This window comes from Haliaeetus albicilla, chromosome Z, assembly GCF_947461875.1.
Source record: "Haliaeetus albicilla chromosome Z, bHalAlb1.1, whole genome shotgun sequence".
Taxonomy (NCBI): domain Eukaryota; kingdom Metazoa; phylum Chordata; class Aves; order Accipitriformes; family Accipitridae; genus Haliaeetus; species Haliaeetus albicilla.
The window spans coordinates 71,961,549-71,981,984 of NC_091516.1; the positions used below are offsets into that span (position 1 = coordinate 71,961,549).

The following is a 20,436-nucleotide window of genomic DNA, read 5'->3' on the forward strand; positions in this document are numbered from 1 at the left end:
TGGTTCCTTCTGTCCCTGCCCCACAACCCATTACCTAGGGAGGAGAAGCAGCACAGGCAACCTGTGGAACAGGAATTTTTTTTTTCCTCCGGAGCAAGCCCCAGGGATTGCTGTGTTAGTCTGCAAGTGGCATCAGGGTTGTGCGAGTGAGAGCAACACTTGCTAGAGAGAGATTTTAAAACAATACGGGGACACAGCTGACATCCTGAAAGCAGTAGCGAAGAGACTGAGACCTGCTTTATGGGAGAGGGGCAGCTCTGTTTAGCGGTGTCATGGTTTAACCCCAGCTGGAGGTTCCATCTTTGCTCTGTACCGTGCTTCGCTACACGGTTTGGTCCCAAGGCTTTTGCTGGGCTTTGCCGAAATCCTCAAGGGGCCCCTGCTGCCTTCCAGAGTGCACTGGGGCTCTTGCCTTGCACTACATTAGTTTGGGGGTTCATTGGAGCTCCTGAGCTCAGCTGGGCCCCCTAAGGGAATTTTGAGGGATCCCACAAGGGGTTTGGGGACTCTGGGACCTCTAAGGGAGGTGGTCCAGGGACCCCAGGAAAGTTTTGGGGTTCCCCAAGGCCTTTCAGTGCTTGGAAACCTGGATAATACACATATACCACCCCTGGCTGCTGATTCCGGCCCCCACCCTGCACCAAGCAGCACCAGGTGTTTAAATGGGGAGGGGGTGTCAGTGGGGCACCAATGGGTGCTGGGGGGCATGAGCACCCCTGGGTGGTCAGCCCTGCTGGAGCATCTCGCAGCACTCCTGGGTGCTGAGGGGACTTTGCAGCACCCCTGAGTGTTGGGGGGGGGGGCTAAGCAGCACCCTTGGATGCTGAGGGGGCCTGCAGCACCCCTGGGTGCCAGGAAGAGCTCAGAGTGCCAGCATTCACCTCACCAAGGCTTGGGGTGGGTGCAACGGGTGCTGCCGAATTCCCCGGGGCCCCCGCACCACCCTGCCATCAATCGTTCCATTCATGTGTCCACCCGCGCCCATGGGTGCTGCTGGACGGGATTGCTGACTCAGCACATTGCTCGGCTGCTCGGGGGGGACCCAGGCATCTGGGCTCCCCTGGGGATGCTGTGGGAGTCCTTGGGGTGCTATGGGGGTCCCAGGGGTGTTATGGGTGTCCTAGGAGTGTTATGGGGGTCTCAGGGTCACTGTGGGTGTCTAAGAGGTGCTTTGGGGGTCCTAAGGGTGCTATGGGGATCCTGGGGATGTGATGGGTGTCCCAAGGGTGTTATGGAGGGGTCCCAGGGGTACTTTGGGGTCCTGGGGGTGCTTTGGGAGTTCCCAGGGTGCTTTAGGGGTCTCATGGAGGGTCCCAGAGGTACTACAGGTGTGCTGGGAGTGCTATGGTGGTCCCAGAGGTGCTATGGGGCTCCTAAGAGTGCTGTGGAGGTCCCGGGGGTGCTCTGAGGCTCCCATGGGGGGGATCCCAGGGGCATTTTGGGGGGGTCCCAGAGGTACTATCCCCCCACAGCCCAGGGGTGCCCCCAAATCCTGCAGGCCACTAGCCCAGTACCCATGTACCTTTGCACCCATGCACTCCTGCACCCTGGCACTCATGCACCTCTGTGTCTGTGCACTCATGCAACTGTGCACCCATGCACTACTGCACTCATGCGCCATGCTTCTGTGCACCTGTGCACCCATGCACCTGTGCAGCCTGCAGATTGCATATGCAGGCACTGACACCCAGAGCAAGGGCAGACCCAAGCAGGGGGATCACAGTTTGCAGGATGCATCCCCGTTCCCTCCAGCTTCTCTCCCACTCGGCTCATTCCCAGCTGCTGAGCCAGGAGTCCATCACTGCGGCCGCAGGCCTGGTCAGCCAAATCGAGCCTCATGCCATCCTCCGTCCCACGGAATTTTGTGCTGAGCCTCCCGAATTCCCGGAATTCCCCTGAGGTAGCAGTGGGGGGGACCCAGGACAAGGGACACCCTTGTCCTGCCGGTGTGTGGGTGGGTGCCAGCGGGAAGTTAGGGGTGTGATGGCAAAGGAGGGGGGGTCTCTGGCGTGGAGCCAGTGACCTTTGCTGAGCAGGCGTGGGATGGAGAGCCCGGACGCCTGGGTTCTCTTTTAGGGGGGCCCGGACGCCTGGGTCCCCCCATCCTGATTGGGGGGGGTGAGGGGGACACGACTACTTCCTAGCGGAGCACCGGAGTGGGAAGGAGCTGGGAGGTAAGGGGGGTCTTGGCAGATCCCAGTAGAGAGGTTTGGGGGTGCAGGGTGGAAAAGGGGGCGCCCTCTGCTCTAGGGCTGCCTGCACTCTGCGGGTGTGGGGCAGGGGGCATTGGGGAGGTGGGGGGCTATAGCAGGAGTGGTAAGGGGGCTGTAGTGGCAATGTCGGGGGTCTGCAATGGGGCAGGCTGGGGGTCTGCAACAGGAGGTTGGGGGTGCGTGCACCCCATTTGCAGAAGCCGGAGCACCGCCGGAGCACCGCCAGCCCCTGCCACCGCCTGTGTCTCTCACGGACCCCAGTGACACCCCCTGGAGGAGGGGACCCCCCCCCCATCCCCCCATGGAGGTGAGGGCTGCGGTGGGCGGTGGGGCACTGCGTGGGGCAGGGGGGAAGGGTCAGATCCCACCCCCACCCCTCTGCCCCATAGGAGGACGCGGAGCTGGTGGAGCTGGAGACGGCACCCGAGGCTGGGGTGACAGGCGTCACCGTGGCCCGTGACCGCCACGGCCTCTACATCGCCAAGGCGCCCAAATCCCTGCGCGTCCACCAAGGTGGGAGGGGGGGTCCCCAAAACCCACCTGGATTTAAGGGGAGGAGTGGCACTCATGGTGACAGCCCCTGTGGTGCCTGTAGGTGACCAGCTCCTCAGCGCCAGGGTTTTCTTCGAGGGGGCCCCCCCTGAGGACGTCGCACGGGTTCTGGAGAGTGCCAGGTCCTGCAAGGTCTCGCTCTGCCTCCGACATCGGACACCTGGCACCCGCATCCCCCTTGGCAGCACCAGCACCGGCAGCGAGGGACATCAGGGGAAGGTGGCCAGGCTGGTAGGTCCCTATGGATGAAGGACTGGGCTGTGGGATGCTGGGGGGGAGGTCCCTGTGGATGCAGGACTGGGATGCGGGATGCTCACGGCAGGGGTACTATATGGATGTGGCACCAGGGATGTAGGATGCTTGGGCGGGGGGGGTCCCTATGGATGCAGGATCATGAATGTGGGATGCTTGGGGAGGTCCCTATGGATGCAGGACCGGGATGTGGGATGCTCGGGGGTCAGGTCCCTATGGATACAGCATCAGAGGTGGGATGCTCGGGGGGTGTCCCTATGGATGCAGGACTGGGATACGGGATGCTCGGAGGGTCCCTATGGACACAGCACCATGGAAATGGGATGCTTGGGGAGTCCCTATGGATGCAGGACAGGGATGCGGGATGCTCAGGGCAAGGGTGCCGTATGGATGTGGCACCAGGGATGTAGGATGCTTGGGGGGGGGTCCCTATGAATGCAGGATCATGAACATAGGATGCTTGGGGAGGTCCCTGTGGATGCAGAACAGGGATGCGGGATGCTCGGGGGTCAGGTACCTATGCATACAGCATCAGAGGTGGGATGCTCGGGGGGTTCCCTATGGATGCAGGACTGGGGATGTAGGGTACTCAGAGGGTCCCTATGGATGCAGGACTGGGGATGTAGGGTGCTCAGGGGGGTGCCTATGGATGCAGGACCATGATGTGGGGTGCTTGGGGAAGACCCTATGGATGCAGAACTGGGATGCGGGATGCTCGGGGGGTTCCTATGGACACAGCATGATTGATACAGGATGTTTGGGGAGGTCCCTATGGATGCAGGACAGGGATGTGTGATGCTTGGGGGTTGGGTCCCTATGGATACAGCATCAGAGGTGGGAAGCTCGGGGGGGGTTCCTATGGATGCAGGACTGGGGATGTAGGGTGCTCGAGGGGGTCCCTATGGATGCAGGACAATGAATGTGGGATGCTTGGGGAGGTCCTTATGGATGCAGCACCGGGGATGACAGATGCTCAGGGGTCCCTATGGGTGCACACCTGAGTGCAGTGGGTGCCAGGTCCCATCTCCCCCCACCTCACCCAGAGCATCCCGATCCTGACGCCCTCCAAGAAGCCGCCACAGGCACCCAGCACAGTGAGCACAGCAGCTGCCGGCACTGTGGCCGTGGAGTTTGCCCTTCCCAAGCTCCCCAAGCTGGTGAAGAGCCAGAGCACTGCCGAACCAGCACCAACAGCCACATCCACTGCAGTGCTGCCAGCAGCGGAGCCCAAGCGGCCACGTGCGACGCCATCCCGGTTAACAGTGAAGGAAGCGGCAGCCCGCAAAACACCAGTGATGGAGGAGCAACCAGTGAAACCGGAGTTTCCTGGCGTTGCCGCCGAGGTGCCAGCGGGTACTGGCACCCGGTTACCAGCTGTGGAGGTGGCAGCACCCAAAGTCTCCATGGGGCTGAGCCTCGCCGGCACAGCACCACCAGCCACCCTTCAAGCCAAGGAGCCGGCATTACGGCTGCCGCAGTTGGAGGTGGCTGTGCCAGCACTGATGCTGCCGGCGGTGATGACAGAGCCCCTCGCAACCATAAGTCAACCCCAAATCAAGCTGGGGGAGGGAGACACCCCCAGAAGCAGCCATAAGGGTGGGGGGAGCCCAGTGCTGAAAACCAAGCTGCCAAATTCCGGTGGGGCCCGAGTGGAGGATAAGGAGGGGGATGCCGGCACGCGAGGGGGGTTCACTGGCATCCGTGTCCCCTCCATCGGCATCGCCATCCCCAGCGCTGCCGTGGAGCTCGTCCCTGAGCTCAGCATGCCCAAACTAGAGCCAGCCATCTCTGTTGAGCAACCGCAGTTGGAGGTGAAGCTGCCAGCACGACGGTCAGAGTCGCCGCCAGCAGCACCGGCTCGGTTGGCTTTCCCGGCAGCAGTGGTGCCATCCATTGATATCGCTGTGCCGCACATTGGTGTGGGTTTGGCATTGCCAGCAGGTGCTGACACCACAGTGGTGCCGGATGAGGGAGTCGCTGCGGTAATACCGGACATGGCAGCCAGGTTTGCCAAAGGGCTCCAAAAGCTCAGCCTGGAGCTGGAGCCCAAAGCACCACTGCCGGCGGTGGAAATCGCCACCCCAGCACAGCTCGCCGGGGACATGGCAGCAACCGGCGCCAAACCCAAACCCCCCAAATTCACCCTGCCGCGGTTCGGATTGTCCCTTGCCAAGCTCAAAACAGGTAGCGATGGCAATGGGTATCCCCCGGCATCCCGCGGCACAACCGTGCCAGCGCCACCCAGCATCGCCGTTGCCAGTCCCACGGTGGCCTTAGACCTGGCTTTGGGGACAGCTGGTGCCACTGGTGCCGGGGCCAAGCTGAAGGTCCCCAAATTATCCCTAGCACCTTTTGGTGTCAAGGATGGGGACAAGGGTGCTGGTGGTGAGGAGGGTCCCCAGGATACCAGCGCAGTGATGAAGTTGCCACAGTTGGGAATTGGGGGGTCTGGGGGGGACGAAGGGAAGTCAGCAGAACTGGGGTCCCCTGGGACCCCCCGGCTTCGGGTACCACGGGTGGGCATTGCCCTGCCGGCAACAGGCAGCCGGCGTGTGCCGTCGTTGCCTAAACTCCCTGCAGGGCCAGACCTGGGTGGGGTGGTGAAGTTGCCGAAATTTGGGGGATCCAGCCCCGACATCCGCATCGGGGGGGACCCCAAAATGATGAGACGTGGAGGAAGTGCCGAGAGCTTGAGTATTGGCACAGCAGGAAGGAAGATGCCGGAGTCTCCTGGCACGATCCTGTTGAAGCTGAAAACCAGGGGGGCGATGGGTGATGGCGGGGTGCAGCCGTTGACTACCCGATTCTCCGTCCCCGCTGTGGGTTTTACCATGCCGGTAAAACAACCAGAGGAGCCAGTAAGCCGGAAGATACCAAAACCCACCAGCGTGCCAGCATTGAAGGTGCCAATGTTGGAGTTGGCACCGCCAGGGATGGATGGGATGGAGGAGACCACCAGGAAGGATGAAGCACCAGGACGCCAGTCTAGGGTCAAATTGCCGAAATTCAGTGCAGGTTTTGCTGGGAGCGGGTTGGAAGGGGAGGGGAGGACGAGGATGGGCAGCGTGAAGAAGGCAGTGTTGGTGCTGGTGAAGCCGAAGGAGAAAGGAGAAGACAACAGGGTTGTGGACCCCCACCCCCATGTCAATGGGGAAGCGGAGGGCAAGGCCCGGCGACGGCGGTGGATGCCCAGGGTGGGTTTCTCCCCTGGGGGCTCCCCACCGGAGCCCCCCATCACCCAACCCAAAGTGGGGAAGATGCGGTTACACAACATGGAGCGCTCCCCTGGGGACCCTGAATTCAACAGGGTGATGACAGAAGTCACCCCACGCTTCAATTTGGGGGGTTTCAGGGGTGAGGGGACCCCTAAATTTCAGCTGCCTAAGGTGGCACTGACCCCCCAAGCCTGTGGTGAGCAGTGAACCCCTCCCGTCCCCGAGCATGAGGGTCTTCAGGGAACCCCTGAAAAAGTGATGGGGTGGTGGAGCATCACTTGTTCCCCCAGACCCTCTTTAACCCCTTTACTTCCCCCAAAAATTCATAATCCAGCTTTTTTGGGGGGGAGTGTTTGAAGCTTTTTTTTGCCTATTTTCCAGGTGTTAATATTAACCAGGGGGTGGGGGGGTGGGCAGCAGTATCACTCACCTGCAGCTCCTTGCTCTCAGCTCAGCCAGAATAAATAAATGTTAACCCCCCAAAAAAGCCCTGAGCTTGTCTACGGAGTCTGGGGATTGGTTTGGGGGGACCAGGGATAGGTTTCAGAGGGTGGGGTTGGGGTTGGGGACCAGGGATGGATTTTGGGGTGCTGGGATGGGTTTTAGTGGACCAGGGATGAGTTTCAGGGGATTTGGGATGGGTTTTGGGGGGCTGGGATGGATTATGTTGGGATGGATTTTGGGGGATGGGGATGGGTTTCAGAGGATCAGGGATGTGTTTTGGGGGGCTGGGGCTGGGCCCTGGGGGGACAAGGGATGTGTTTTGGGGGATTGGGGATGGATTTTGGGGGACCAGGGCTGGGTTTTGGGGGGCTGGGATAGGTCTTGGGGGACCAGGGCTGGGTTTTGGGGGACTAGGGCTGGGTTTCAGGGGGTTCCTCCATCCAGGCTGCAGCCCCTTGCATAGGGGAGCGGTTGCTGCCGGGGACAATGTCAGCAACAGAAGGTGTTGTCATGGCAATGCTGGAATGGGCAGTGCTTTGGGGGCCAGGTTGAAGCAGTTGGGTGTCCCAAGCCCCTCTTGGGTGCTGAGTGGAGAGTCCCAAGCCCCTGACAAGGAGCCGACCCACCATGGGGACGCTGGTGGTTGGTGCCGAGTACTATGACCTGGTGGCCACGGTGGGGAAGGGAACATTCGGGGAGGTGACCCAGGGCTGGCGGAGGAGCACAGGGGAGATGGTGGCCATCAAGATCCTGAAGAACGAAGGCCACCATGGCAGGGTGGTGAAGAATGAGCTGAGGCTGCTGCAGGCCTTGCGGGAGGTGAACACGGAAGAGTCACATGTCGTCCGTTTCCTCGAGTCCTTCGGAGATGGTGCCTGTACCTACCTGGTCTTCGAGCTGCTGGAGCAAAACCTCTTTGACTTCCAAAAGCGGAACAACTTCTTGCCGTTGCCCGTCCGGCACATCCGTACCATCACAGCGCAGGTGCTGGCAGCATTGGTCAAGCTGAAGGAGCTCTCTATCATCCACGCCGACCTCAAGCCAGAGAACATCATGCTGGTGGACCATGCGCGCTATCCTTTCCGTGTCAAGCTCATTGACTTCGGCTCGGCGAGCATCGTCACTGAGGTCTGCCATGTCAAGGAACCCTACATCCAATCCCGCTTCTACCGGGCACCAGAGATCTTGTTGGGGTTGCCTTTCTGCGAGAAGGTGGACATCTGGTCTTTGGGTTGCGTGGTGGCTGAGCTTCACTTGGGTTGGCCGCTCTACCCTGGCATCAACGAGTACGACCAGGTCCGCTACATCTGCTCCACCTTAGGGCTACCACGGGGCGAGTTGCTCTGCGCTGCTCGGAAGACGCGGTCCTTCTTCCAACGGGTGCCACATCCCACTGGTTCCTGGCAGCTCAAACCACCAGGCAAGGAGATGGCGAAGCCAATGGAGAGGAGGAAGTATGTCTTCTCCTCGCTGGATCAGTTGGCGGTAGTGAACATCCGCCCCGTGTCTTATCCTGGCCAGGAGGCACTGGCCGAGCACTGTGACCTGTGTGGGATGGTGGAGCTGGTCAAGAGGATGCTCACCTGGGACTCACATGAGAGGATCATGCCCAGCACCGCCCTCAAGCATCCCTTCATCTCCTTGCAGCAGGTGAAGTCCAGCTTCAAGGCCACTCGGTACTACCAGCTCTGCCAAGAGGACTTGAGGGCATGCCACAAGGATGCCAGCACGGTTGAGATCTTCCCTGGCATGGAGGAAGGTGCCTTCATCCCCGACGACCAGTGCAGCATCCAGAAGGCCATCGCCCAGATGGATAAGCTCAGCCTGGCTGAACTGGTTGGGGACACCAGTGACAAGAGCCAGCAGGATGTCTGCCAAGCCCCCATCCCCACCCACTACGGCAACCGGCACCGCCAGCATCACCGGCGTCCCAAGACGGAGCCCACTGCCAGTAACCTGATCTTGCTGGGGTCCCCTGGCAGACGGGAGCAGCACAGCCACTGCAATGGCAGCATGGTCTTTGGTGGCATTGTGGAGCAGAACCTGCCTAGAAGACCATGCAACTCGCTCCACACCAAGGTATGGCCAGGGGGTGGGGGGGCTCACACGGAGACCAGGGGCTCCTGGGCATGCGTGCTCTGGGACACTGGGTGCTTGGGATCCCATGGGGTGCTTTGTGTCCCCCAGGTGCTTCGGGTCCCTTGATGCTCGGGGTCCCTGGTACCCCACATCATGGGTGCCTGTGGTCCCTGGTGCCCCATGTCAAGGGTGCTTAGGGTCCCTGGGTGACCTAGGTTCCCACAAAGGGGTTGGGACCCCACCCACAGGTGCCACTCACACCCTCCCCCCGTGCTTCTTCCCCCCCACAGAGAGCTCCGGTGACACGGCACGAACCCAAGCCCCCACGTCCCATCCCTGTCCCTGAGGATGGGTTCTGGGGACCAGCCTGGGATGCCCCTGCTGTACCCGGCATGCTCCTCCCAGCACAGAACTGGCAACACTCACAGCACCACTGAGCCACCGCAGCAACCCTGGCAAACAACCTGGCAGCCAAGAGCTCACCAGAGACCTTCCTCTTCCTCATCTTCAGTCACCTCAACTGGTAGAACCCAGCTCCACGCCAGTAGAGGATAATGTAGCCAGGGATGCACCAGGATGTGCTGTGCTGGATGCTGTCAGCTCTGGTTTTTGCAATGATCCCCCAATAAATGGTTTGTTGACAACCCAGCATTTCATCTAACTCTTTGCCAGAATAGGTTTGGTACCGCCGAGACTTGAGGGGCATCCCAGCTTCCTTCCCAGTGCTGGCACAGCATTTGGCAAAGGCCCAGTGCGCTCCACCACCATGGCGTGGAGGACCCCCCACCTCAATAACAGGAATGCAAAGTCCAGAAAAACTCTTTTTTTTCTGTTTTTCTTCCCCACATTGGAGCGGGGCAGCCAGATTCAGCACAGCCAGAACCTGTGGTTCACTGGTGGTCTGTTCCCCGGCACCTAACGGGAGCCGCAGACGGTCTCCCACCGCTCTGCATCGCTGATGTCGGCACTGTACTGGGAGCTCCAATCCCGCTCAAAAACTGCCTGCAGCTGCTCCCGGATGGTGCTGGTGTCAGCAGCAGTGCCAGCACTGGTTTGGCTCACTGTCTGGTTCACCACCAGTGCCGATCCCGCCGTCCGCACAAAGTAGTCACCAGACCAGTTGGATGTCCCTGCAAGAAGATTTGGGGGGGGACCCCAAAAACCACCCCCAAGCCACCGTCACCAGCAGCTGGCAGTGACTTGCACAGCGGCACCGCCACTTGCACCGCACTCACCGATATATGCCACCTTCTCCGTCACCATGTACTTGTTGTGGTTCACCCGGGCGTAGGGGATCTGGGCTTGTGCTCCACTCGCCGGCACCATGAAAAGCCGCTGCAGGGAGTGAGGAGACCGTCACCCACTGAAACATCACCCACTGGCACGCTGCAGTCGTGCTGTGATACCCACCACCTCCACGCTGTAGCGGGTCCTATTATCGGTGATGGCAGCAAGGGATTTGAGGAAGGGGAACATGGTCATTTGGCTGTGCCGCCAACAACCCGCCAACAAGCGAACCTTGACCCGGCGTTCAAAGACGGCTTTCCGCAGCCGGTTATCAATCGCGGGCCAAAATCTAGGGAGGGAAAGTGGTCAGGCATCACTGGTGCTGGCAAGCCAGGGTTGGCATAGGACCATACAAACCTTTGGGGGTGGGAGAATTCGGTGGTGGGTAGGTAGCTCATCACTGCGATGTCCACGAAGTCCTCAGCAGCATCGATGACACTGAGGAGGGCACCAAGATCCTGGGTCCGACCAGTGGCGCAGAGAGCCGGCGGGGAGCTCTGCCAGAATCATCAGAGATGGATCAAGCACTGACACAGCCAGTCCTCGGCACCAGGAAAACCAACCATGGTGAATTGGGGATGTACCGAGAAGTAGACTGCAGCATCGGTGTCGTTGAGCTTCAGTTCCAATGGCGTCTCCATGTTGAAGGTGGTGGAATAATTTGCCGGCCACGGTACTGGGATGGAAGCACCGGGAACACCAAGAGCCCAATAAGCTTCAAAGATTTTGCCTAAATCTTTGGCCAAGCAGCTGCAGTTGTAGACGGCAGCGCCAAGCTCCTTCACCTGCAGTGAGCAGCATGGTGGCACTGTCATATGACCGGGCAGTGCCATCATCCCTGTCCAATGCCATTAAGTCCCAATTTATGGCACTGAGCATCCCTTGATAGGGATGGGGGGTTAGTTTTGGGATAGCCCTGGTACTGTTCGGCACAGGTTCAGCACCATCTGGTGGTATGATGGTGCTGCCATGCTGCTCACCTGGGTCAAAGACCTCCAGTCCATGTTGGCGCTCCCAACGTAGAGGTGGGTGCCATCAACGAGCCAGAACTTGGTGTGCAGCACACCGCCAGTGAGCCGTGGCATATCAACAGTGCGCACCGCAGCACCTGCGCAACCACAACTTGGTCATCTCCCACTCAAAATCCCCCCCCCAAAAAATTTGGGTTTTTTTCCACCACTCACCACTCTGCTCCAGTGCTTGGAGATCATTCAGGGGCGATCTTGCTGACGGGTGGCTGACAGCTATTCGGACAGTGACGCCACGCTGGGATAATTGGAGGAGTTCTTCCAGGATTTGTTCACCCTGAATCAGCACATGGTTCGAGGCCAAAAAAAGCATAAATTATTAAAAATTATGGGAAGGAGAGAAAATGGCAGCCAGCGCCAGGTTCAAGCACCAAAATCAGAGCTGTGCCACGTGTGCCAGATGCCAGCAGTGCGGACCTGGGCGGCGGAGGGTTCATGTGTCCGTGTGTCCTCATTGGTCATGGTCCAGTAGAAGGAGGCGATGTCCAGGCTGTGTGTGACAGTCCCCAAGAGGTTCATCCACGTGGAGAAGGTGGACGGATTTGGCAGGGAACCATCATTGAAGGTCATTCCCTCCGGGATGCTCTCCACCAGGACGATCCTATGGCGGAAATTCGGCAGCACCGGCACTGGTGATTGTAGCACCAGGATGCCAAGGGTCTCAGGGGAGTGTCACCCCCCCATAAGCTTGTCTTACCGGCATGTGTCACCACAGGATCTGGCATTGCCACCAGCATCACTTCTGGCATCACTGCGGAGGACTGAGCTCAGCCGGAGATTAAAGAGGAGGAAGATGAGGATGAAGAGGGCAAGGAGGACGGTGGAGAGCAACGCACCGCGGGAGCACTGAGATAGAGAGGGGGTATCAGTGCCCCGAAATTAAGGAATAAATTAATTTACAGGTTTTAAAGCCAGCCCCAATACCAGTGGGATCTGGCAAGGGATGGCACCGGATCGAGACAGCACCGAAGCCGGCCCCCATAGACCAGGGGAGTTACCTTCAGCAGGAAGCGGGTGGGCTGAGCCCCACGGTCCTCCAGTGGGTCCAGCTGTGATGGGGGAAAAGAATTGGGGTAGGGAGGACCCCAAACCAGGGTGGGGGCTGCTTTGGGGGTAAAATCCACCTCAAAATGCCTGGGGTCCCCAGGGAAAGGTGCCCCTCCATTCCCCACATTACCAGGGGTCCCTGTGGGGTTCAGGGTCTGGGTGAAAATGGGGGTCATGGGGCACCCCAGTTTGGGGTTGTAGGGCGCTGGGCAGGGTGCTATAGGGCACCCCAGTTTGGGATTTTAGGGTGCCAGGATGGGGCAGGGAGCTATGGGGTGCCCCAGTTTGGGGTTGTAGGGTGCCAGGACAGGGCAGGGAGCTCCATGACCCCCAGTCTGGGGATTCGGGGTGCCACCAGCACCATACCTGCTTATAGGTGCCGTCGGGATTCATCCCAGGGTGACGCTGGAACAGAACAAACCGGATTTCTCCTGACATGCCCGGACAGTTGAGACCCCCCCGGGGTACGGCACAGCTGGGGTTTTCAGAGTACAGATAAGGGCAAAGACCCCCAAAAACCCAGGCGGGGCAGAGGCTTTGCCGGCTGACTCACGGGATCAGGGTGCTCACGTGCCCTGACCCATTTGGGGCGGAGAGGGGAAGTGCCTGTTCCTCCCACCCCCAGCCATTGGGGCTGGGCCCCTTTGGAATAGGGTGGGGCACCCCAATTTTGGGGTGCAGACCCCCCCACACTCTGCAGGACCCCTCCCCTGTGCCTCAGGGACGCCACAAAAAGGGGGTGCTCGGCCCCAGGGATTAGCCCCCCCAAAACCCTGCCCTGTTTTGGGGGAGGGGGTTAGGGTTGGGAAAGGTTAGGGTCGGGAGGGATTAGGGTCTAGGGGGGAAGGTTAAGCTCAGTCTGGTGTCAACCTCTGTCTCAGCTGAATTTGGGGGAGGGGGTCAGGGCTGTGTTTTGGGGTTAAGATGATGTTCAGGGGTGGGTTTAGGGCTACAGTCAGGGTCAGGGTCAGGGTAATGTTTAGGGGTTGTTTAGGGCCAGGGACATATTTAGGACCAGGTTTAGGGCCAGAGCCCAGCTTAGGGCCCGTTTTAGGGCCAGGCACATATTTAGGGCCAAGTTAAATGGCCAGGGACATATTTAGGACCAGGTTTAGGGCCAGGGCCCGGCTTAAGGCCGGTTTTAGGGCCAGGCGCATATTTAGGGCCAAGTTAAATGGCCAGGGACATATTTAGGGCCAGGTTTAGGGCCAGGGGAGGGCTCAGGGCCGGGTTTAGGGCCAGGGTCCCGCTCAAGGCTGAGGGTCCTGGGGGTGCCCGGTGCTCCCCGCCCCACCCCTCCCCGTACCAAGACACCGGCGTCTGCAGGGGCGCCTGTTCCCGGAGCCGCCCGCTGGGGGGCGCCCTCGGTCCTCCAGCGCTCTATGGTCGCCCCTTCCTTCTCCGCCTCCCCCCCCTCCCCGCCACCTTCCCGCGCCGGGGCTGCCTAGAGCGGCCACCGCCCCCGCGTGCGCGACGGGTAACGCGCTGGGCCGGCCGGCGAGGTCACTTCCGGCGCTCAGTGACCGGTGTTTCCGGTAGGGCCCGGCCCGGCCCGGCGGCCGGAGGCGGCAGGATGGGGCGCGGCGGGAGAGGAGAGGTGAGGGGAGGCGGAGAGGGGGGAGGCGGAAGGGAAGAGGAGGAGGTGTGGGGCAGGAGGAGGGGGCAGGAGGAAAGAGGAGGAGGTGTGGGGCAGGAGGAAGGGGCAGGGAGGGGGTGTGGGGCAGGAGGAGGGGGCAGGGAGGGGGTGTGGGGCAGGAGGAAGGGGCAGGGAGGGGGTGTGGGGCAGGAGGAACGGGCAGGGAGGGGGTGTGGGGCAGGAGGAAGGGGCAGGGCAGGGGTGTGGGGCAGGAAGAGGGGGTAGGGAGGGGGTGTGGGGCAGGAGGAACGGGCAGGGAGGGGGTGTGGGGCAGGAGGGAGGGGCAAGGCAGGGCTGTGGGGCAGGGGGAGGGGGCAGGGGGAAGAGGAGGAGGTATGGGGCAGGAGGAAGGGGCAGGGAGGGGGTGGGGGGCAGGAGGAGGGGGCAGGAGGGAAGAGGAGGCAGTGTGGGGCAGGAGGAGGGGAGCAGGGAGGAGGTGTGGGGCAGGAGGAAAAGGGAAGAGGTGTGGGGCAGGAGGAGGGGGCAGGGAGGGAGTGTGGAGCAGCAGGAGGGAGCAGGGAGGGGGTGTGGGGCAGGAGGAGGAGGCAGGAGGAAAGAGAAGGCAGTGTGGGGCAGGAGGAGGGGGCAGGGGGGCAGGCAGGGAGGCAGCAGCAGCCTGGTGCCTGCCTGCTGGCCATCAGAGAGGCCACACAGACGCTGTCTCACCCGGCAGGCTGCTCCCAGCACTGCTGCCTAGCCCCGCGCCCACGTTCTCCGGCTCCTCAACCATGGTGTCCGTCACGATGGGTAAGGGACATTTCCCTCCCTGCGAGTGTTCCCGCTGCCCCCCTCTCCCCTCCGCTATCCAACATCACCCTAAATTGCTCTAAAACCCTGCAAATTGTATATTTTCATTTGGCAGACCATCTCCTCCCCTCACCCCCACTACCATCCCAGGAGTCGTTTTCCTCCCGATCCCATTAATCGCATGACAGCAGCTGTGAATGCCTGGAATGAGCCTCTTGGCCAGCGCCTGCTGACATCCAGGCAACCACCCCACCTCCTTTTCCATATCCACTTAGTTTTTCCTTTTCCACGACTTTTTTTTCAGCGACATCCGAATGGATTCAGTTTTTCAAAGAAGCTGGCATCCCCCCGGGCCCCGCCGTCAACTATGCTGTCATGTTTGTGGATAACAGGTGAGGTCACCAATGAGGCGCTGCGTTTTTATCACATCACAAGGGGAAAATAGCACTGAAATATTCCTCCAGTGAGGGGGAAGGAAGGAATTAACTGATTATCTCACTCCTTAATTAGTTACGTTAGTTATTCATCTGCACTGAGCTTCTTTTTCATTACTAGTGCTGTTTCCATGAGGGCGGTGGTGTCCGAACCCAGGCTGGGGATATCATGGTGCACCTTACGCAAGGCTTAATTAATCAGAGCTTATGACAAAGGGAGACCTCACTAAGCCAGGTCTTCCCTTGCTGCAGGATCCAGAAGAACATGTTGATGGATCTGAACAAGGAGATCATGAATGAGCTGGGCATTACAGTGGTAGGAGACATCATCGCCATTCTCAAACACGCCAAAATCGTGTACAGGCAGGTATGGTAAAGCCTCGCTGGCACAGGTTAAGCCTCACCAGCTCATTTAGCAGCAAAGTTTTGCCTCAAGGATCCTCGTTCGCCTCAGAAGAGCCGAAGGGAAAACCATCCTCCGTGTTTTTTTCCTTCAGGAGATGTGCAAGGCGGCCACCGAATTGCTCTGCCCCAGCTCCCCCAACATTCAAGCCGAGCTGCGCCGCAATGCCAACAGTGGTGAGCACAGGCAAGGGGTTTCTGGGAGATTAAATACCCTCACCTGATTAATGAGGTGCACTAATTGTCTTGAAATAAAGGGCTGAAACAATGGCTGCCTTCCCCACAATCCTGGGGAAGGACCACTCTAATTTAGCTGACAAGACGGATGCTTGTCACACTCACCAAAGCTCCTCGGGGTTTAAAACGTCTCCCTCACTGTGCTGTCCTCCTCTTCCAGCTGCCAGCCGGATGATTGCCAACAGCCTGAGCAGAGACTCACCTCCCGCCACCCCACTTCGACAACGGCCCCACAGCTCCAAAATCTCTGTCACCGTCTCCAACAAACTGGCCTCTGCGAATGCAGGTAGGGAGGGTGACAGATCCCAGCAAAAACAATGTCGAGTTGCTTTTTCCTTTCTGTTCCATGTTAAACCCCCCCAGCCAAATTTTAAAAGCTGCTTTGGATCTGGCTACAGGTTTTTTGAGCTAATCACATAACATCCTTGTCTCTGAAGTGGAGAGACATGGATTTGAGGAGTGGAACCCCTCAGTGGGTAAGGAATTGAACAGATGGTCTCACTCCAGCTCGACATCTGGGTGAAGACGGGTGATGAGCAAGGTCCCTCAGGGTTCTGTACTGGGACCAATTATGATTTAGCATCTTCGTTGGGGACAGGAACAGCAGGATTGAATGCACCTGCAGCCAGTTTGGGGGTGACCCCAAGCTGAGTGGCGAGGGTTGATGCTCCAGAGGGAAGGGATCCATCCAGAGGAACTATGACAGACTGGAGAGAGGGGGCCCATGCCAACCTCGTGAAGGCCGAGTACAAGGTCCTACATGAGCGAGTCCAGAGGAGGCCACAACAGTGACTGGGGTGGGACTGGAGCACCTCCCATACGAGGACAAGCTGAGAGAGTTAGGATGGTTCAGCCTGGAGAGAAGGCTCCAGGGAGACCTTAAAGCAGCCTTGCAGTGCTTGCAGGGGGCTACAGGAAAAGCAGGGGGGCTCTTTATCAGAGGGAGTAGAGACAGGACAAGGGAGAACGGTGTTAAACCGGAAGAGGGGAGATTTTCGTTAGAAATTCTTGACTGTCGGGGTGGTGGGGCACAGGAACAGGCTGCCTAGAGAAGCTGTGGATGCCCCCACGCTGGGGGTGTTCAAGGCCAGCTGGGACTGGGCTGGAAGCAACTTGGTCTAGTGGGAGATGTCCCTGCCCACAGCAAGGGGTGGATGGTCTTGTCGTGGTTTAACCCCAGCCAGCAACTAAGCACCACGCAGCCGCTCACTCACTCCCCCCCATCCAGTGGGATGGGGGAGAAAATCGGGAAAAAGAAGTAAAACTCGTGGGTTGAGATAAGAACGGTTTAATAGAACAGAAAAGAAGAAACTAATAATGATAATGATAACACTAATAAAATGACAACAGTAGTAATAAAAGGATTGGAATGTACAAATGATGCACAGGGCGATTGCTCACCACCCACTGACCGACACCCAGCCAGTCCCCAAGCGGCGATTCCCTCCCCCCACTCCCCAGTTCCTAAACTAGATGGGACGTCACATGGTATGGAATATTCCTTTGGCCAGTTTGGGTCAGGTGCCCTGGCTGTGTCCTGTGCCAACTTCTTGGGCCCCTCCAGCTTTCTTGCTGGCTAGGCATGAGAAGCTGAAAAATCCTTGACTATAGTCTAAACATTACTTAGCAACAACTGCAAACATCAGTGTTATCAACATTCTTCGCATACTGAACTCAAAACATAGCACTGTACCAGCTACTAGGAAGACAATTAACTCTATCTCAGCTGAAACCAGGACAGGTCTTTAAAGCCCCTTCCAGCCCAAACAATTCTGTGATTTTGTGGTTGGGAGTAGCTAGACACAGTGGGGGAGTGTGCTCGCAGAGCCCCAGTGCTGCAGGAGATCTGTTAGTGCTGAAACAGCCAGTTTCAGAGCTCACTCGAGCCTGGGACTGTGCCCAAGCACTCATAAAACCCTTCTACCCCCTAATTCTTGTTGTATCAAGGGCTCTTGATTTGCTCTTCCTTTGTCCCACCAGGTCCATGTGACGCGGCAGATGAAAATCCAATGATCCCAGTAAAACGCCGCCGGGTGACGGCAGAAATGGAAGGGAAATACATCATTAACATGCCCAAGGGCACCACGCCGAGGACAAAGAAAATCCTGGAGCAGCAAGCGGCCAAAGGTACCAGCAGAGGATTTTGATCTTCATTTTCTCTTCCAGAAGCCCGGTTTAGTCCCAATTTAGCCCATCATTACAAATCCCCCTAGAATTTTCAGAACCAGAGAGTTACTGGGTAGAAGTTGTGTTATTCCAAGGATATATTTACTCACTGTGAGCCGTAAAGGTTCTGCTCAAGTCCATTTAAGTCTTAGGAAGAAGGGGGCAGGTGGCTGTTTGCACGCTTTTATCGAGTGGATTTTATTTTGCCGGGTGCCCTGACAGTAGGATGGGGCTGAAAGGCCACAAGCCCTCAGCACTGACCCAATGTAGCTTCATTTTCTGGGGAAACCTCAAAAAAACCACGTTTTCTTGAAAACTGCAGGTCTGCAGAGGACATCTGTCTTTGACCGGCTGGGAGCCGAGGCAAAAGCGGACACAACCACAGGAGGCAAGGTGAGAGGACACGGGTTTTCAGCTGCAGGAGCATTCTGCTGTCACTCGCAGCAGCTGTGCCAAACCCCACTGAGATCCTCACATGACGGTCCTCTCCCCGAAGATTATTTTGGGGTTCACAGCAGCTCGCTTACCGCAGAGGGGCTGAAGGAACCTTGAAATAACCAGAAAATGGTGAGGAAACACCAGGGAAAAGGAGGATGGAGCCACGGAAGGCAAGCAGATCCCCAGTCTCTGGGTGATCCCCATCTGTGCTTCTATTTTGACCCCTTTAATGGTGGATACAGGAGGTTTTTTCTCTCCTCTGGAGGCAAAATGCTCTTTATTTGGGGATACAGGCGATTTTTTTCTCTCCTCTGGGGACGAAAACCTCAGCATGGAAGTCTCAGGGTGTAAAACAAGTTGCAGACTCAGGCCCTCAAGAAAAATAAGAGGGAATATGATTTTATGGGTGATTTATAGACCTGTTTTGTAGCCTAATCATTAATTTAATTGCTGCAGGCAGTGTTTTGCATCATTACACCTCAAAATGCGTCACGGGCGAGGCCAGTATCCATCTTGTCTCTGTGACAGTGGCAGAATTTGGGGGACGAAGGGGAAGGGGAACGTAAATCAAGCACCCAAAATGGGGGTGCGGGTGCTGACGGGCTACCCTCCCTTGTCTCCCAGCCCACAGGGGTCTTCAGCAGACTGGGTGACACCTTGGGGACCGATGGGGACAAAGCCACTGAGAGTGACGATGACTGCTCTGTTCTCCAGTACGCCGGCGTCCTAAAAAAACTCACCAAACCTCCCCGTAAGGAAAGCACTGAGCTGGGAGGCACCATCAAGGCAAAAGCCACCAGTTCAGAAGCCAAACCGGTCACTGTCACTGCCGCCATCCAGCAGCTTGGTCATAGGAACGCCACCGGTATCCGTATGGCGGCAAAACCACAACCAGCGGCATCCAAAATTGGCAGCATCAGTATTGCCGCGATGCCAGTTGAAGCCCAGGATGGCAATGTCACCAGCACAAAGGATAAAAGCGAACCCGAATTTCGGGTGACGATCAAAAGGACCTGGGGGTGCGGGAAGGTGAGCAGCACCAGCGAGACCCCCGGTGCTCAGATGGACAGCGCCGGCACTGTTAGCGTCTTTAAACGGCTGGGGAAGAAACCGGATTGATCCCACGATGCTTCTTCCCGCACGGTTTTCTGCTTGTGTGCTTCCCTCCTGATGGTCACGCGCTGTCCGCCATCCCATTTATTCACCCTCAAGAACCGGCAGAGTCTCATGCTGCCTTCCTCCTTGCTAATCCCACGGGGAAGCAACGCTAATCCCACAGGGAGACACTTAATCCCATGGGGAAAGGCTTAATTCCATAGGGAAATACTAATCCCACAGGAAAACAGGAGAGAAGAGGGGCAAAAGCCCTCCCTGCCAGATTTCCTGTCTGCCGGGCATCCCTGCCTGCCCTGGCCCACAAAGCCAGCGGGTACAAGGCCAAATCGTTCTCCATCTCCTACCAGCATCAAAACCTCTTCCCCGCTGCCCCCACCCCCCATTTTTCCCTTCTCTGCAGGTTCTTTCCTGTATTTAGGAGTTCGGACCTGGAGAACTCCATAGAGAGGGGGTTTTTTTCCCTATTTTTTCTGTTTTTTTCCTCTGGAGGGGTTTTTCCCCTATATTTAGGAACTTGCACCAAAGTGACTCCATAAATAATCATTACAGAGTGGCAGCTTGCTGCGGGGATCCTTAATTTTTAAGGATTTCAGAGCAGCCTCCAAAAAAAAAGCCCGGAAAACAAAAGCTTAAAAAAAACTCCTTGGGGGCTCAAAAAATCCCCAAATTGCCTTGTTTTAAGCGACGCCTTCAATGTGCTGCTCGCAGTTTTCAGCTCAAGCTCATCCCAGTGTGAAACCTAAAATGGACACCGTGAGGGTTTACAGAAATTATTTATTTCTCCCCAAATTTGTTTCCCCCAAAATTTATTTTCAACAGCGTCACGCGGTTGCCTTCACCCTGCACCTGTCCAGCATTGCTGCAAACCCTGAAAAGACATTTTTTCTCCCCAAAATAAAGACGGGGGGTGGAGGCAGCTGTGTGGCAAGTCAGGGCCATAACAGTGAGTCTTTTTAATAAGAAAAACTACTAATTTCTTTATTTTACCCTATTTTGGGAGGTTTTCTTTGCGCTTCGGGCGTTGTTTGGTGTGTGAAAATGAGTGGGTCTTCCCAATTTTTGGCTTTCTACATCACCCGCCAGCCCGCGGGGGAGCTTTTTGCAATAAAGCGTGGAAACAGCTCTGTTTGGTGTCAGTTGAGC

General features: G+C 57.8%; 4 protein-coding genes across 7 annotated transcripts; 3 read left to right on the plus strand and 1 right to left on the minus strand.

Moving 5' to 3' along the window:
* The first annotated feature begins 2,028 nt into the window (after positions 1 to 2,028).
* Positions 2,029 to 6,649, plus strand: LOC138683708 (periaxin-like). Of its 2 annotated transcripts, none has more exons than XM_069775863.1 (5): positions 2,029 to 2,174; positions 2,380 to 2,520; positions 2,603 to 2,726; positions 2,809 to 2,996; positions 4,061 to 6,649. In XM_069775863.1, exons 2-5 carry the CDS (start codon positions 2,515 to 2,517, stop codon positions 6,437 to 6,439), a joined length of 2,697 nt encoding a protein of 898 aa, XP_069631964.1. In that variant the 5' UTR covers positions 2,029 to 2,174; positions 2,380 to 2,514; the 3' UTR covers positions 6,440 to 6,649. The 2 variants fall into 2 exon arrangements, with proteins under 2 accessions (XP_069631964.1, XP_069631963.1); XM_069775862.1 differs by having other exon boundaries at positions 2,411 to 2,520.
* Positions 6,650 to 7,303: 654 nt separating this feature from the next.
* On the plus strand, positions 7,304 to 9,192 carry LOC104320545 (homeodomain-interacting protein kinase 4). The gene is made up of 2 exons (XM_069777225.1): positions 7,304 to 8,755; positions 9,046 to 9,192. The coding sequence occupies exons 1-2, from the start codon at positions 7,304 to 7,306 to the stop codon at positions 9,190 to 9,192; spliced, it is 1,599 nt and encodes a 532-aa protein (XP_069633326.1).
* A 371-nt stretch (positions 9,193 to 9,563) lies between these two features.
* On the minus strand, positions 9,564 to 13,560 carry LOC104320544 (5'-3' exonuclease PLD3). 3 transcript variants are annotated; one of them, XM_069777448.1, is made up of 12 exons: positions 13,424 to 13,560; positions 12,484 to 12,522; positions 12,069 to 12,119; positions 11,768 to 11,916; positions 11,488 to 11,671; positions 11,227 to 11,347; positions 11,023 to 11,150; positions 10,627 to 10,827; positions 10,400 to 10,539; positions 10,166 to 10,331; positions 9,991 to 10,090; positions 9,564 to 9,885 (listed from the first exon to the last, which is right to left on the minus strand). In XM_069777448.1, exons 2-12 carry the CDS (start codon positions 12,508 to 12,510, stop codon positions 9,671 to 9,673), a joined length of 1,482 nt encoding a protein of 493 aa, XP_069633549.1. In that variant the 5' UTR covers positions 12,511 to 12,522; positions 13,424 to 13,560; the 3' UTR covers positions 9,564 to 9,670. The 3 variants fall into 3 exon arrangements, with proteins under 3 accessions (XP_069633549.1, XP_069633547.1, XP_069633546.1); XM_069777446.1 differs by having other exon boundaries at positions 12,484 to 12,592; XM_069777445.1 differs by lacking the exon at positions 13,424 to 13,560 and having other exon boundaries at positions 12,484 to 12,696.
* A 27-nt stretch (positions 13,561 to 13,587) lies between these two features.
* Positions 13,588 to 20,415, plus strand: CZH19orf47 (chromosome Z C19orf47 homolog). The gene is made up of 9 exons (XM_069777449.1): positions 13,588 to 13,714; positions 14,427 to 14,500; positions 14,805 to 14,892; positions 15,187 to 15,301; positions 15,432 to 15,513; positions 15,734 to 15,859; positions 17,554 to 17,700; positions 18,062 to 18,132; positions 18,802 to 20,415. The coding sequence occupies exons 2-9, from the start codon at positions 14,482 to 14,484 to the stop codon at positions 19,294 to 19,296; spliced, it is 1,143 nt and encodes a 380-aa protein (XP_069633550.1). The 5' UTR covers positions 13,588 to 13,714; positions 14,427 to 14,481; the 3' UTR covers positions 19,297 to 20,415.
* Positions 20,416 to 20,436: the final 21 nt, after the last annotated feature.

Bases quoted from the DNA above. Each gene is read 5' to 3' on its own strand.
- CZH19orf47 (XM_069777449.1), top strand. The intron at 15,514-15,733 runs GTGAGCACAGGC...CTCCTCTTCCAG, and splicing joins GCGCCGCAATGCCAACAGTG to CTGCCAGCCGGATGATTGCC. The intron at 15,860-17,553 runs GTAGGGAGGGTG...TTGTCCCACCAG, and splicing joins ACTGGCCTCTGCGAATGCAG to GTCCATGTGACGCGGCAGAT.
- LOC138683708 (XM_069775863.1), top strand. The intron at 2,727-2,808 runs GTGGGAGGGGGG...TGGTGCCTGTAG, and splicing joins ATCCCTGCGCGTCCACCAAG to GTGACCAGCTCCTCAGCGCC. The intron at 2,997-4,060 runs GTAGGTCCCTAT...CACCTCACCCAG, and splicing joins AGGGGAAGGTGGCCAGGCTG to AGCATCCCGATCCTGACGCC.
- LOC104320544 (XM_069777446.1), bottom strand. From the start codon at position 12,555: ATGTCAGGAGAAATCCGGTTTGTTCTGTTCCAGCGTCACCCTGGGATG. The intron at 11,917-12,068 runs GTAACTCCCCTG...TCTCTATCTCAG, and splicing joins CCACCCGCTTCCTGCTGAAG to TGCTCCCGCGGTGCGTTGCT. The intron at 10,828-11,022 runs GTGAGCAGCATG...TGCTCACTGCAG, and splicing joins ACTGGAGGTCTTTGACCCAG to GTGAAGGAGCTTGGCGCTGC.
- LOC104320545 (XM_069777225.1), top strand. From the start codon at position 7,304: ATGGGGACGCTGGTGGTTGGTGCCGAGTACTATGACCTGGTGGCCACG. The intron at 8,756-9,045 runs GTATGGCCAGGG...TCCCCCCCACAG, and splicing joins GCAACTCGCTCCACACCAAG to AGAGCTCCGGTGACACGGCA.